The 12,704-nt window shown below is 38.8% G+C and overlaps 1 protein-coding gene across 2 annotated transcripts; it reads left to right on the top strand.

Moving 5' to 3' along the window:
* Positions 1–57: 57 nt before the first annotated feature.
* scyl2 (SCY1 like pseudokinase 2) lies at positions 58–11,996 on the top strand. 2 transcript variants are annotated; one of them, XM_043236729.1, is made up of 19 exons: positions 58–566; positions 2,455–2,650; positions 3,190–3,347; positions 4,604–4,748; positions 5,719–5,868; positions 5,978–6,199; positions 6,296–6,412; positions 6,523–6,648; positions 6,790–6,966; positions 7,225–7,236; positions 7,460–7,582; positions 7,728–7,841; positions 7,941–8,073; positions 8,159–8,277; positions 8,363–8,463; positions 8,912–8,987; positions 9,093–9,182; positions 9,294–9,413; positions 10,688–11,996. In XM_043236729.1, the coding sequence occupies exons 2-19, from the start codon at positions 2,474–2,476 to the stop codon at positions 11,327–11,329; spliced, it is 2,802 nt and encodes a 933-aa protein (XP_043092664.1). In that variant the 5' UTR covers positions 58–566; positions 2,455–2,473; the 3' UTR covers positions 11,330–11,996. The 2 variants fall into 2 exon arrangements, with proteins under 2 accessions (XP_043092664.1, XP_043092665.1); XM_043236730.1 differs by lacking the exon at positions 7,225–7,236.
* The last annotated feature ends 708 nt before the right edge of the window (positions 11,997–12,704 follow it).

Consider the following 12,704-nt stretch of genomic DNA (forward strand, 5'->3'; position numbering starts at 1 on the left):
TTAATTGTGGTGTTACATGTTAATGGTATTTATTAATAAGTAATTAAAGTTAATTGTATACTGGTACTTACTACTACTTATAAATCACTGTAATTACATTAGTTTTTTTGTAGATGCACTTTAATTGTTTGATGTTTTAAATTCAATAAAATGAATTCAAAACTCGCATTCTGTCTCTTATTATTTAAAAATATGAATATAAATATGACAATAATGTCTAAGAAATTTGCGAAGCGATCAAGTTTAAATGATGTTTTCATTAAGCAAGAAGAATATAAGGAGGGTAAATAGTTTTATTACGATTGTTAAGACATAATATTAGGGTCCCAAGATGAAATCTAATAAAAACGGGAGTTGGTCCACAGCTCATATTTTGAAAATTGGGACTTTTATCATCGCTAATTCACGCGCCGAGCGTTTCTTCCGGCTTCGCGGCGCTGAATCTCTCAGGTGTTTTGATGAAGTGTCATGGAGGCTGTTAGCCACCACCACTGCTGACGGTTTCGTTACTGTCTAAATCCCGCTTTTAATCGCTCCACCTCACTGTCAGCTCCCCGAGTGCAAAGGTAAGACCGAAGTCTGCGTGTTTACGAGCCGGATATTTATTCCGAAACTCTCCGCGGCGGTTATCGATCAGTTGTGTGCAGTGACGCTTCACTCCATTAGCTTTAGCCCGTTAGCTCAGCTTATGTCGTGTTTAATTATACATTTGCGCCTTGAAGGGAACAACACGTCTCCGTCTCACTTCTTTTTCTCACAGATAGTAAAAATAACGTAAGTAACGCTTTGAGGTGCCGTTGCCTTGTGAAACACAAGTGGTATTTACGTTGACAGTTAACGTTGAACGTCTCAGACCGTGTCTCCAAACCTACTGACTGCCTTCAGAGCGTTTTGGCCAGCATATATAATTTAAGATACACGTTCTCGTTCGGGGTCAAAGGTATAAAAAAAAAGCTCACGTGCGCCGGTTTTGAGGGCGAAGCGAAGTTTCTGCCGTCAGTAACGAGCGCAGTCTTGTTAACTTGTTTAATTGAATCTCAATGTGTCAGGTGCTCATTCATAAAACACGTTCAACAAGCCACGCCCTTCCTCGTGACGCCACTGTCTGATTTACGTCCGACGATAAAATAAAATATAATCAAAAACAATACGGATATTTTATTTAACGGAGCTATGTAACTCCATCAATAAACTTAATAACATGTCTTAATAACAATGCTGATTTGTTAGTATTATTATTTATTGTTTTAGGCCGATCAGGATTTTTATTTATTTATTTTTTAATACATTTTAAATTTTTTACGGCGCTAATCTAGTGTGTGTGTTTCCTTCTTAAAATCCAGCCGGCTAAATCCAGAGCCAAGTTAAAGCATGACAAGAGAGCGTTTCATATATTCAGCTGACAGAACAGTGCATTCTTACCCCTCTTCTCCTGCGAACTCTTTGAGATGCTGTCAGCATGAATACGTCGTTTATTTTGAGCCTGGAACACTTTAGACCCTGCTGGAAATTCACAGTGACAGATTTTCACATGCATTCAGGTCTATTTTTGTCGTTTTATCTTAGCGGTCTACTCGTCGGTGTAATTCAATTTGTCAAATTTAAAATCAGTTCCAGAATAAAGCCTGTTTAGCTCAGCTGTTAATCAAAACAGTTTCGTGGGTTTGTAAAAAGCTCAGCATCGTTCTTCGCGTCGATGGATTGATATTTAATTTTTAAAGAGACAGTTCACCTAAAATGTTATTTTAGCATTATTCGCATATTTTTTTAAATAGTAATTATTGTGTTTTATAATTTATTATTTTTAATAAATACTACTTTCATGCTAAGTAATGTGTATGACCCGGACCACAAAAAAAGTAGCATGGTTATGTTTGTTGTTTGTAGAAAAAGTCCAAAATGCATTGTATCGATCAAAATGATCTATTTTTATTTTATGCCAAAAATCATTAGGGTATTAAGTCAATTTGTTCGTTGAAGATATTTAGTCAATTTTGTACTGTAAATATATTAAAATAATTTTTTTGGTTAGTGATTTATTATTATTGTTAATTTTATTATTATTATTATTATTATTATTATTATATATATTTTTAATTATTATTATTTTTTAAAATTAATTTTTAAGTGCCTTTAGATTCCAGATTTTAAAATAGTTGTATCTCGGAAAAATAGTGTCCTAACAAAACCAACATCAACAAAAAGCTTTTATTTTTATTTTTTGAGCTTAATTTAGTTGTGTGGCGCTGGGTCACATGTGCTATATTATACTATATATTATCATTTATTTTTATTTCATCTTTATTTCAATTACCATATATTTTTTTAATACTTTTATATTTAGTTAATCAGAAAAAAACCCCTAAACTCATCCAGTTCACTTTCTTTGGTCAACAGGAAGCACGAGAGTGTGATGAAATGCCTCGTATAGCCTGTTTCTACTTCCTGTTGCAGGTTGACAGCCGGTGGAACCATGGAGTCCATGCTCAATAAACTAAAGAGCACCGTCACCAAGGTGACGGCTGATGTGACCAGTGCCGTCATGGGCAACCCTGTCACGCGAGAGTTCGAGGTGGGCCGACATATCGCCAGCGGGGGTCCAGGAATGAGCTGGAGGATCTACAACGGCACCAAAAAGTCCACCAAACAGGTGTGTGGGCTGTTTATTGCAGTCACTTCTGTTTGTCTTTTTAATGCGTACGGCGTCACCTTAAACATGACTTGATCGTGTTTTATGTTGGGAACTTGTTTACAGTAAAAGAGGAAGTAGGCACAGCAGTTTTATGATGTAATTGTCATGGTTATCTCGCTCCGTCAGGACAGCTCTTGCTTCCTAACATCTTGTGTTTGCTGATCACGTTCATGTATTTTTGAACTATTATGATTATTATTATTATTTATTTTATTTTTTTATATGAATTTAAATATTTAGGAATGCATAGGCATTAATTTTTAAGTAAAATAAATGTAAATTCTATTAATTTATTTATATATATATATATATATATATATATATATATATATATATATATATATATATATATATATGATATTTTTTTATTTATTAATTTTTAATTTGATTTAACAAATGCTTGAATCGATAAATAAATAAATGCATTTAATTTTAATTGTATTTAGCTTTGATTAATACATTTCGTCACCGCTACAAACTCGATTTGCCCCCCCCAGGAAGTGGCAGTCTTCGTGTTCGATAAGAAGATCATCGATCGCTATCAGAAGTTCGAGAAGGATCAGATCATCGATTCGCTGAAGAAAGGAGTCCAACAGCTGACGCGGTTACGGCATCCGCGCCTCCTCACGGTTCAGCACCCTCTGGAGGAGTCCAGGTGACAGCTTACCACAACTTAAACACTCAAAAGCCACCGAGACGAATACGCGTATGATGCCCAGAAACGATTTCTAGGTCAGCTCGCTGCTTTTTCAACAAAGCCAGTGTTACATCATCGCTGCGAATAAAACCGATACGAAGCATCTACTGCGGATAAAACAGTTGAGAGCCGTTTCTTTTACTGGATGCGTGAGATCAAAAGCGGCGGTTCGTCTGTGGAAAATCTCTCCTGAATAATACATGGATCTCTTAGGAGACGCGAGACCTGAGCTCCGTCTTGCGGTCTCTGCGCGTTGTTCTCTCTAAACACGGAGAGAACGGTTCACACCAGACCAGACGAAGCTACAAGACGCATTCAAACCGAAGTGCTCATGCTAAATATACACGCACGTTATGCAAGCAGACTTATTTTGAAGGCGATTAATCGCTCGACGGCTCTAAAGCCGGACAGTCACCCGGCTGGTTTTCATACGGCGGCGAAACGAAAATCTCACAGGAATCTCAGCTTTTTCAGAAGACGATGTACGTGTTATTTTTTTTTTTCGCTGTCAGCTGCAATGTAGAGGAAATAGAAACCATCTTATTTATTAGATGCCATAATTTTGTGTTGCCTGGTTGGGTTAAAAAAAAAAAAAAAAAAAAAAATCTCGAATCGAAAGCAAATTAACTTTTTATTATAATCATTATTCACATGCTTTTATAATATAATAAATTTTTTTTTTCTTTAATGCTTTATTAATATATATAACGCACGCGCGCATCACACCGGTTGCGTTTCTTCAGTGAATTCGGTGAAAAACAACAAAGTGGGTGCGAATAAATCATTTAAACAAATTATTCTCGGTCATTTCCCAGCTCAAAGTTAATTACAGTATTGCTATGCCGATGTCTTGGTACTTTAACCACAAAAATATAATTTTTAATTTTTTTTTTTGTGCTGCGTAGAATATTTTTCCGATCAACCTTTCCTTAACGTCCACGCTTCATCCACCATTTTGCATGATAGATTTTATTGCAGTGCATTCTGGGATTGCTTTATTTAGTATCTTATCTCTTATTTAGTAAATGATCTCATTTGCTTTAATAAATGAATACATGTCTATGCCGGGGGAGAAATGCCTAGGTGGGTAGTTTACTAGTTTTGGAAAAGGACTAACAATCTGTTGCGCCAATACTGGCTAGCTCTTGCTTCCTGTGCTTCTATCTGTCAGCCATCGGCGTCCTCACTGGATGTCTTTGTCTCTTTGTCTCTAGAGACTGTCTGGCGTTCTGCACGGAGCCTGTGTTTGCCAGTCTGGCGAATGTGCTCGGCCAGTGGGACAACCTCCCTAGTCCTGTTCCCACAGATATCAAAGAATACAAGCTCTACGACGTTGAGACCAAATACGGCTTACTGCAGGTGAGGCGTTTCTTACACCGCTTGAAGATCACTGTGTAAAAGTGAAACGTTAGCTCAAAGTGACAAGGAAAAAATACGAAATATTTTAAATATAGCGTATAATGCAATTTAATAAATATATAAATTTGTTATTTATTTATATATATATATATATATATATATATATATATATATATATATATATATATATATATATATATATATATATATATATATATTATTATTTTTTTTATTTTTTTTTATTTTATTTTATTTTTTATCCCATTTAGGACCAAACTATTTCCATGATGATGCATTCAGATGTTTAACATTAAATCAGTTTTTGTTCACATGATATTTGTGCGTGTGCTTTGTATATTTATTTTAAAAATGATTCACAAACCAAAATAATAGACACAAGCTTCTCGTGCAACATGTAAAATCACGTGAATTATTTGTTGAATTTGAATTTGTTACTTTCAAAAGAGAAACCGTTAAGGATGCAGAGCAGAGGTCATTCCTTCTGTCTTTTATTATCATTATTTTGTGCTTTATTGTTGGTGGATGCGTTATTTCGGTTTCAAAAGCCAGCAATAATGACACTTTAATATCGAAAGCGTTCATGTGATTTTTATACATTAGTGATGTTGTGAAATGAACAAATGCGTAATAATGGTCATAGTCGTATTAACAAAATCTCTAATGGTTGCACCCCTGATTCATATATAATTCCTTTTTATATATAAAAACAGGATATTCCTATGTTAGGTGAACAAAAACCTGACAGCACTGCAATCGAAATAATGTTTCAATACTAAAAATGATTATTAAAAAGGTGACCGTGTCTTACAATTAATGTCTTACATATGTAAGTAAATAAATAGTAGTAGTAAATAAGTATTATTTTACTAAATAAAAAAGTCAATGCAGCGAATACTGCCTTTTTGTGTTAGTTTGGTTGTAGTGAAATCTCTCTCTTTTTCTCTCTCAGGTCTCGGAGGGTTTGTCGTTCCTCCACAGCGGGGTTAAAATGGTTCATGGGAACTTGTGTCCAGAGAACATCATCTTGAATAAGAGCGGAGCCTGGAAGATCATGGGCTTCGACTTCAGTATCTCCTCTAGTAACCCGTCTGACACCGAGGTTAGAAACGAACATCATCATCTCTGGAGAGCGGAAACCAAGCGGTCAGGAGCTTCTTAACTCTCTCTGCTGTCTGTTAACATAGATGTTATGTATCTCTGCCTTTTAGCCCAAGTATGTTTGTAAAGAGTGGGACCCCAATCTACCGCCCCTTTGCCTTCCGAACCCCGAATACGTCGCTCCGGAGTACATCCTGTCCGTCAGCTGTGACGCGGCCTCTGACATGTATTCCCTGGGCGTATTGATCCACGCCGTGTTTAATGAAGGCAAGCCTGTCTTTCAGGTCAACAAGCAGGACATATTCAAGAGCTTCAGTCGACAGCTGGACCAGGTGAAGAGTCAACACAACTCTTATATACGTGTACATACGCACGCGCATAATAATAGTACCGCAATGACCTTTAAACGTTGTGTTCTTGATGCGCAGTTGAGCCACCTGAGTCCAGGATTATTGAGTCAGATCCCAGAGGAGGTCAGGGAACACGTGAAGATGCTGCTCAGCGTCACCTCAAACGTGCGCCCAGATGCAGATCAGATGACAAAGGTCAGCGCTTACTCCCTTTTTCTGATTGTTCTTCTACTTTTCATTGTCCTGAAAGACGATGTCCCTCAAGTCCGTGAGAGTGACTCTTCGGTACGCGTGTGTGCGCGCAGATTCCCTTCTTCGATGATGTTGGAGCGATGACCCTTCAGTACTTCGACTCGCTCTTTCAACGGGATAACTTACAGAAGTCTCAGTTCTACAAAAGCCTCCCCAAAGTCCTGCCCAAGCTACCCAAGGCAAGAGAAAACTTTGAGAAGATGTATATGTATCTCCATTACCTAAACTTAACTACCTTACTAAGTATTAATAAGCAGCAAATTTAGTCACTGAAATAATGTTTTGGTTCTGTATTTTCTGTATCTGTTGTGTCTCCTTAGAGAGTGATCGTATACAGAATCCTCCCGGCGCTCACGTCCGAGTTTGTCAATCCCGACATGGTTCCGTTCGTTCTTCCCAATGTGCTGCTCATCGCCGAGGAGTGCACAAAGGAGGAATACATCCGCCTTGTTCTCCCTGACCTCACACCGGTTTTCAAACAGCAGGAGCCAGTACAGGTACACACACACACACACAGCTAATGCGTCCCCCGTCCCACACAAAGCATTCTGCACCATTAAAATGAAGCCATTTTATTAACCCAACCTCATGAAACCCATTCCTCCTCCTCCACTCCGTAGACTAGGCTAGCTCAGATATCGGAGTGAAAAGCTGACCCTTAACACTTTAGCTGTAGACTGTGACTGTGGCTATCACATGGCTGTGTATTTCACAAGATTCAAATTTGTAATATTTTCTCTCTTTCATGCTATCAGGCTAGCAACATGGTGAGTGAGGTTTGAACCTTCGTCTCCGTTGGTAGTTTATTATTTTTAGTTAATTGCATATTAGTGCTGTCAAATGATCGAAATGAAACACTTTTTTCCCACTTGCTTGCATTGATTTTTAATACTTTATGTGTAACATTGTTGTGTTTTTGTCTTCAAAGTCAGAGATTATACTGAATTAATTCATTCCGAAATTAATTAATAATCGCGAACTTTTATCCAGATCCTGCTGATATTTCTGCAAAAGATGGACCTTCTTTTGACCAAAACGCCTCCTGAAGACATCAAGAACAGCGTTCTGCCCATGGTGTACAGAGCAGTGGAGGCCCCCTCCATTCAAATACAGGTGACCACGACGTAGACCCGTTTGGATGAGAAGATATCATTCGTTTTTTATTAGCGTCTTAACCGATAATCTTCAGGAAATGTTAACCGTTCGATTGATGTCAGACATTTAGATGGTTCAACTTTTTGTTCTTTTTCCAAAACAGGAACTCTGTCTAAATATCATTCCCACGTTTGCCAATCTAATCGAGTACCCTTCCATGAAGAACGCACTTATCCCTCGTATCAAATCTGCTTGTTTACAGACATCCTCGCTAGCGGTTTGTGTCCTTCACGCCTCTTACATAGCCGGTGAATATGAGTGATCAGTTTGGACGAGTAGTCGTTTATCTAAAGAAGATCAATTTCTCCTTTTTCAGGTGAGGGTGAACTCTTTAGTGTGCCTAGGCAAGATTCTGGAATACCTGGATAAATGGTTCGTCATTGACGAAATTCTACCGTTCCTGCAACAAATTCCATCCAGGGAACCAGCCGTGCTCATGGGCGTTCTGGGTAATTAACTTTGCCGTCAGATCATCAACTAGTACTCCTTACAACATCTTTGTCAGCGTTTGTTTCTTATTTGTAATGTTTTCAGGCATCTATAAGTGCACTTTCACCCATAAGAAACTGGGCATCCCAAAAGAGCACCTGGCTGCGAAGAGTTTACCTCATCTGGTCTCGCTTAGCATCGATAACAACCTCAACCTTAACCAGGTGAGCGTTTTCTCAACGCGTTGAACCGGTCACCCCGCGGAATGAGGACTTCCTGCTTCACCCCGCGCGTCTCTTGTGCTTTCAGTTTAACTCGTTCATGGCTGTGATCAAGGAGATGTTGAATCGCATGGAGGCCGAGCACAAGACCAAATTAGAGCAGCTGCACATCATGCAAGAGCAGCAAAGGTGCGCTTTCGGTTATTTCTCTGTTCGCTGTGGTGATTATTTTTTGGCGTTTACATAACAGCAGTTAATTAGAAGATTTAGCTTTTACTTTTACATTGCGATATTGTCACGTTCAGTCTTCAAATCAATGTAGAAACAGTATATTTGAACATTTTTATGACCGAAGGAAAGTGTCACTAGGAAATTATTTCTTCCTTATATTTAGCCATCGACTATATCGCTTACCGTATAATTTAGAGCTATTCATTTGAACATTTGTTAGACTTTAAAAAGCTGATTTAAGTTAAGTTTAAAACCATCATCGCTTAAACCCATTATAATAAACGCATTATTTGTGTCCTTCGGCATTTCAGGTCATTAACGTGCTCGTTTTTAAAGCACTAAATTGTAGTAATAAAAAAAACAAAACAGTTGGTGGCGTATGACTAGCAAGTATTGTCTTTTTCAGGAGTTTAAACATAAACCCGATGAACCAATCAGAGGAGACTAAGAACACGCCCAGCCCAGCCACACAAGTCAGAGACGTGAGTGAATGCACCCGTTGCATCCCAAAAACGGTTTAGACATCTTGCTGCGCTGTGAAATGAACCGTAATCGCACGTTTTTTTTTCTTCTTTGCTTTCTAATAGATCGATGAGATCTTCGGCGGCGGTTCGGGGAGTGCAGGTGTGAACGGGAAAGAGAACGGTTCCTCATCAACCGTTTCTCAGCCCTCGCGAGTGAGTACATCCTAATGATTTAGGATATTTTGGGATTGCACGTTTTTTTTTTTTTGATGTAGCTCAGATGGTTGTTGATGGACTTTAACTGTCGTTCGGGGTAATGTTCAGGTGTCTCTCACCCTGGAAGAAAAGCAGCGTTTGGCTAAAGAACAGGAACAGGCAGCCAAACTAAGAAGCCAGCAGCCTCTGGCTCCACAGAGCGTCAAACCGGCCGCATCGACACCTCAGGTAACACACACACCGTCCTGAGGCATCACGTTCACAGACGGAATTCATTTATTTATTTATTTTTGCATGGGTGCCATATTTCACATTTACACCAGCATTCGCTTCGTATTATTTGTCATTTGCAATTGTACCTTCCAGTTAATTATAGTTAATAATATTGCTTTTTCGGCTTAATATCATTAATTTAATATTCTGTTTGCCCCGACCTAACCTTGCCTTTCGATTTAAAAAAAAAAAAAAAAAAAAAAAAAAAAAGACAGCAGACGTCTCGTGTTGGACGTCCTAGCCTTGCGCTCGAACCGTTAGGGGGACAATGTTGTTTACTCATTGAATGACTACATGAATACAAAAAGTCCTGTGTGCCTGCGACCTCTAAACAGAAAAAGGCTGTTACACGTATCACAAAGACCGTATGTGTTACAGCAATCAGTGATGACCGAATCTTTATGGGCAGTTGAGAGTCACATTTTGCTGGGACTGTCTTTTCATACTGCTTGACTTTTGTAGCAAAACAGCTTGGCATTTGAAGTGAACTTTAGCACTGCTTTTATAACCGAATCAAGACATTTCCTCATGTAAAATAGTCCTTGTGACATCAGTGGTTCAAACATAATTTTATGAAGCTACGAGAATTCTTTTTTGTATGCAAAGAAAACAGAAATTGTGAGTTTAATCAAGAATTTGTCTCGTCGAGAACAGCACGTATTGTTTTCATTCAGTGAATACTCTCCAAAATGTCGCTACAGTGATGCGGAGAAGTTGAATCAAGTCCTTATTTCTGTTTTCTTTGAATGCAAAAAGTATTTTCGTAGCCTCGTAAAATTACAGTTGAACTACACATGGACTATTTTACCAATCTTGCTACGTTTCTGTGCATTGATCGTGGTAATGTTCTCGTATATGGGAGGGTCAGAAAGCAGAATTTTAGAGATGCACCATTTTGGCTAAAATGAGGCCATATTTATGTATTTTAGAACAGTTTTAGTTCTCACAATTTTGAAGAAAACGATATTAGACAGCTTCCCATGGAATTTATGAATGGAATAGTTCACTCAATCAAGATTTACTTCTTTCAGTACTGGATGAATCTGGTTTTTTTTAACAAACCTCTTGTCTGCACAGTCAATGATACGCAAAATCGAAATATTTACTTTTCCAAGTATCCAGTTCCTAAAACTTGAATGTCAGATTCTGAAATATTTACTGATCTTCGAACCCCTTGCATTTCATTATTTGGGATGCATGTACTGTAACATCTTTTTTTATTGTTCAAGGCGAAGGATCTGACCAGCAGTCTTCTGAACAACATGACATCTCTGAACAGCCTCTCTTTGAACTCTGGGACCAGGACGATGCCCATGCAGGGCAGCACTATACCCTCAACCTTCCCAGCTGGACCCACCATGAGTGGAATGGGCACCATGGGCATCAGCAATGGTTTCAACTCTCCCATGGGATTCCAGACGGGAAGTATGGGAATGGGCATGAGACCTGCTGCTCCCAGCCTCTACGGAGGCATGGCCACCACTACTAGCACTCCGAATTTCGGTGCCCTCAGCCAGAACCAAAACCAAAACCAACCCAGCAAGCCTGCAGACATGTCGGCCCTAGACTCCCTCTTCACTTCTAGCAAACCCAAAGTCAGCATGAACCAAATGGCTCCTAAACCGACCCCGGGAGCAACCGCGCCTTCCCCGTGGCTCAGTCAGTTTGGGCCAGGCCAGCCTTCCCAGAATGCACCCATGCAGGCGACTCCGATGGGGATGACGGGAGTTCAGGGTGGGTTCGGAATGCAAGCAAACCCGTTCTTCAACCCTCAGAACTTCTCGCAACCTGTGGCCTCTTCAACAATGAACCCTGGGGCGATGAAGCAGAGCGCTTCGGTCAGCAACGATCTGAAGGACCTCTTCGGATAAAACTCTTGCCTTTTCGCTCGTGTTTTCCCCCCCCGGAACGGGCCGGAATCAAAACGAAACAACATCAGCAGCGAAGATGACAATTTGGTTGGACATGGCGTCCTTGAAAGACAGTGTTTGAAAAGTTCTGGTTTGTTTTGTCTTCATTTTTTTTTTTTTAACCCTCATCAATGGTGCACTTATCTTCTCGAGTGAATCGACGGCACCAAACAAAAATCGTGTTTCTACAGAAAGCTCGGGCTCTTCCACCGAAAGCTGCTTTCATCGGTGGAAGCGTCGCATTCGTCGTATCGTCGGATTTGACGCGTGCCCAAGAAGATACAAAAGGAGTCACAAACTCGAGCTCTTTCGGGTTCATTTCCTTTTTGCTTGAGCCTCACGTGCCCCGAAGTGAGTCGACTTCCTCTACCAGAACAAACTTTATCGTTGGCTTCGCTGTTTTGCCGATTCGCGAAAAGTAAAGGAACAGGTGGCGGAGTCCGTAGTTTCGAGCCGGAATGAGCGTTTTTATAATTGTGTACATATATTGTATCTGGTGATTGTTGTTTGATACATGATCCACTGAGGTAAAAAAAAAAAATCTTAGGAAGGACGCTGTCTTCATACTGTAGGTGCACTAAATGTAATAGAGATTTTAAAAATTATATTAAAAAAAATGTAGGTTTTGGGATGTTGTCAGTACTTTTCAAGTGAGTTGTGTAAAACAGAATCCATGAGCTTCATTCATGAAACACACCTAGCGGATTTACTAAACTCCTCTTTTGGGAAAAAGGGTCAAATGTGCTCAATTATAAATGAATATGCATCACTGTAATATAATCGTAAAGATTTAGCTCTGTACTTATCTGCACACAACTGCGTATGTATGTTGATTTGCATTGTGATACTGAAATTATAAAAAAAAAAAAATCGCATCCAAAATAATCCGTACATTTTTGTTTACATAATACGTGTGTGTACTGTGTATATTTATTGTGCTTATATAAAGACACACACACACACATACAGCATATATTTTGAAAATATTTACATGTTTAAATTTATATATTTATATGCATATAAATTATAAGTATATTTATTATGCAAGCATTGCTTTTTTCTTATATGCATGCATAATAAATATACACAGCGCACACAATAAACAAAAACTTTATTTTGGATGCGATCATTCATTAATTGCTGGAAAATTAGGTTAATTGTCAGTGCAGGAAGTTACAAATAGGCCAAATACGCCTTTATGCAAGCTATAAATCATAAATTGTAGCATATTGCATACAACCTAGTTGTAACAGAACGACGTGTTTCATGAATGAAGCCCGTTACATTTCCCTTTCGGTTCTCTGCTGTTACTTCCTTCCCCGTGTTTGTTAAATAT

The sequence above is a fragment of the Puntigrus tetrazona genome, chromosome 4 (genome assembly GCF_018831695.1).
Source record: "Puntigrus tetrazona isolate hp1 chromosome 4, ASM1883169v1, whole genome shotgun sequence".
Lineage (NCBI taxonomy): Eukaryota > Metazoa > Chordata > Actinopteri > Cypriniformes > Cyprinidae > Puntigrus > Puntigrus tetrazona.

Excerpts from the sequence above, each read along its gene's own strand:
- scyl2 (XM_043236729.1), top strand. The coding sequence starts at position 2,474 with ATGGAGTCCATGCTCAATAAACTAAAGAGCACCGTCACCAAGGTGACG. Across the intron at positions 2,651-3,189 it reads CCAAAAAGTCCACCAAACAG|GAAGTGGCAGTCTTCGTGTT; the intron begins GTGTGTGGGCTG and ends TGCCCCCCCCAG. Across the intron at positions 6,200-6,295 it reads TCAGTCGACAGCTGGACCAG|TTGAGCCACCTGAGTCCAGG; the intron begins GTGAAGAGTCAA and ends CTTGATGCGCAG.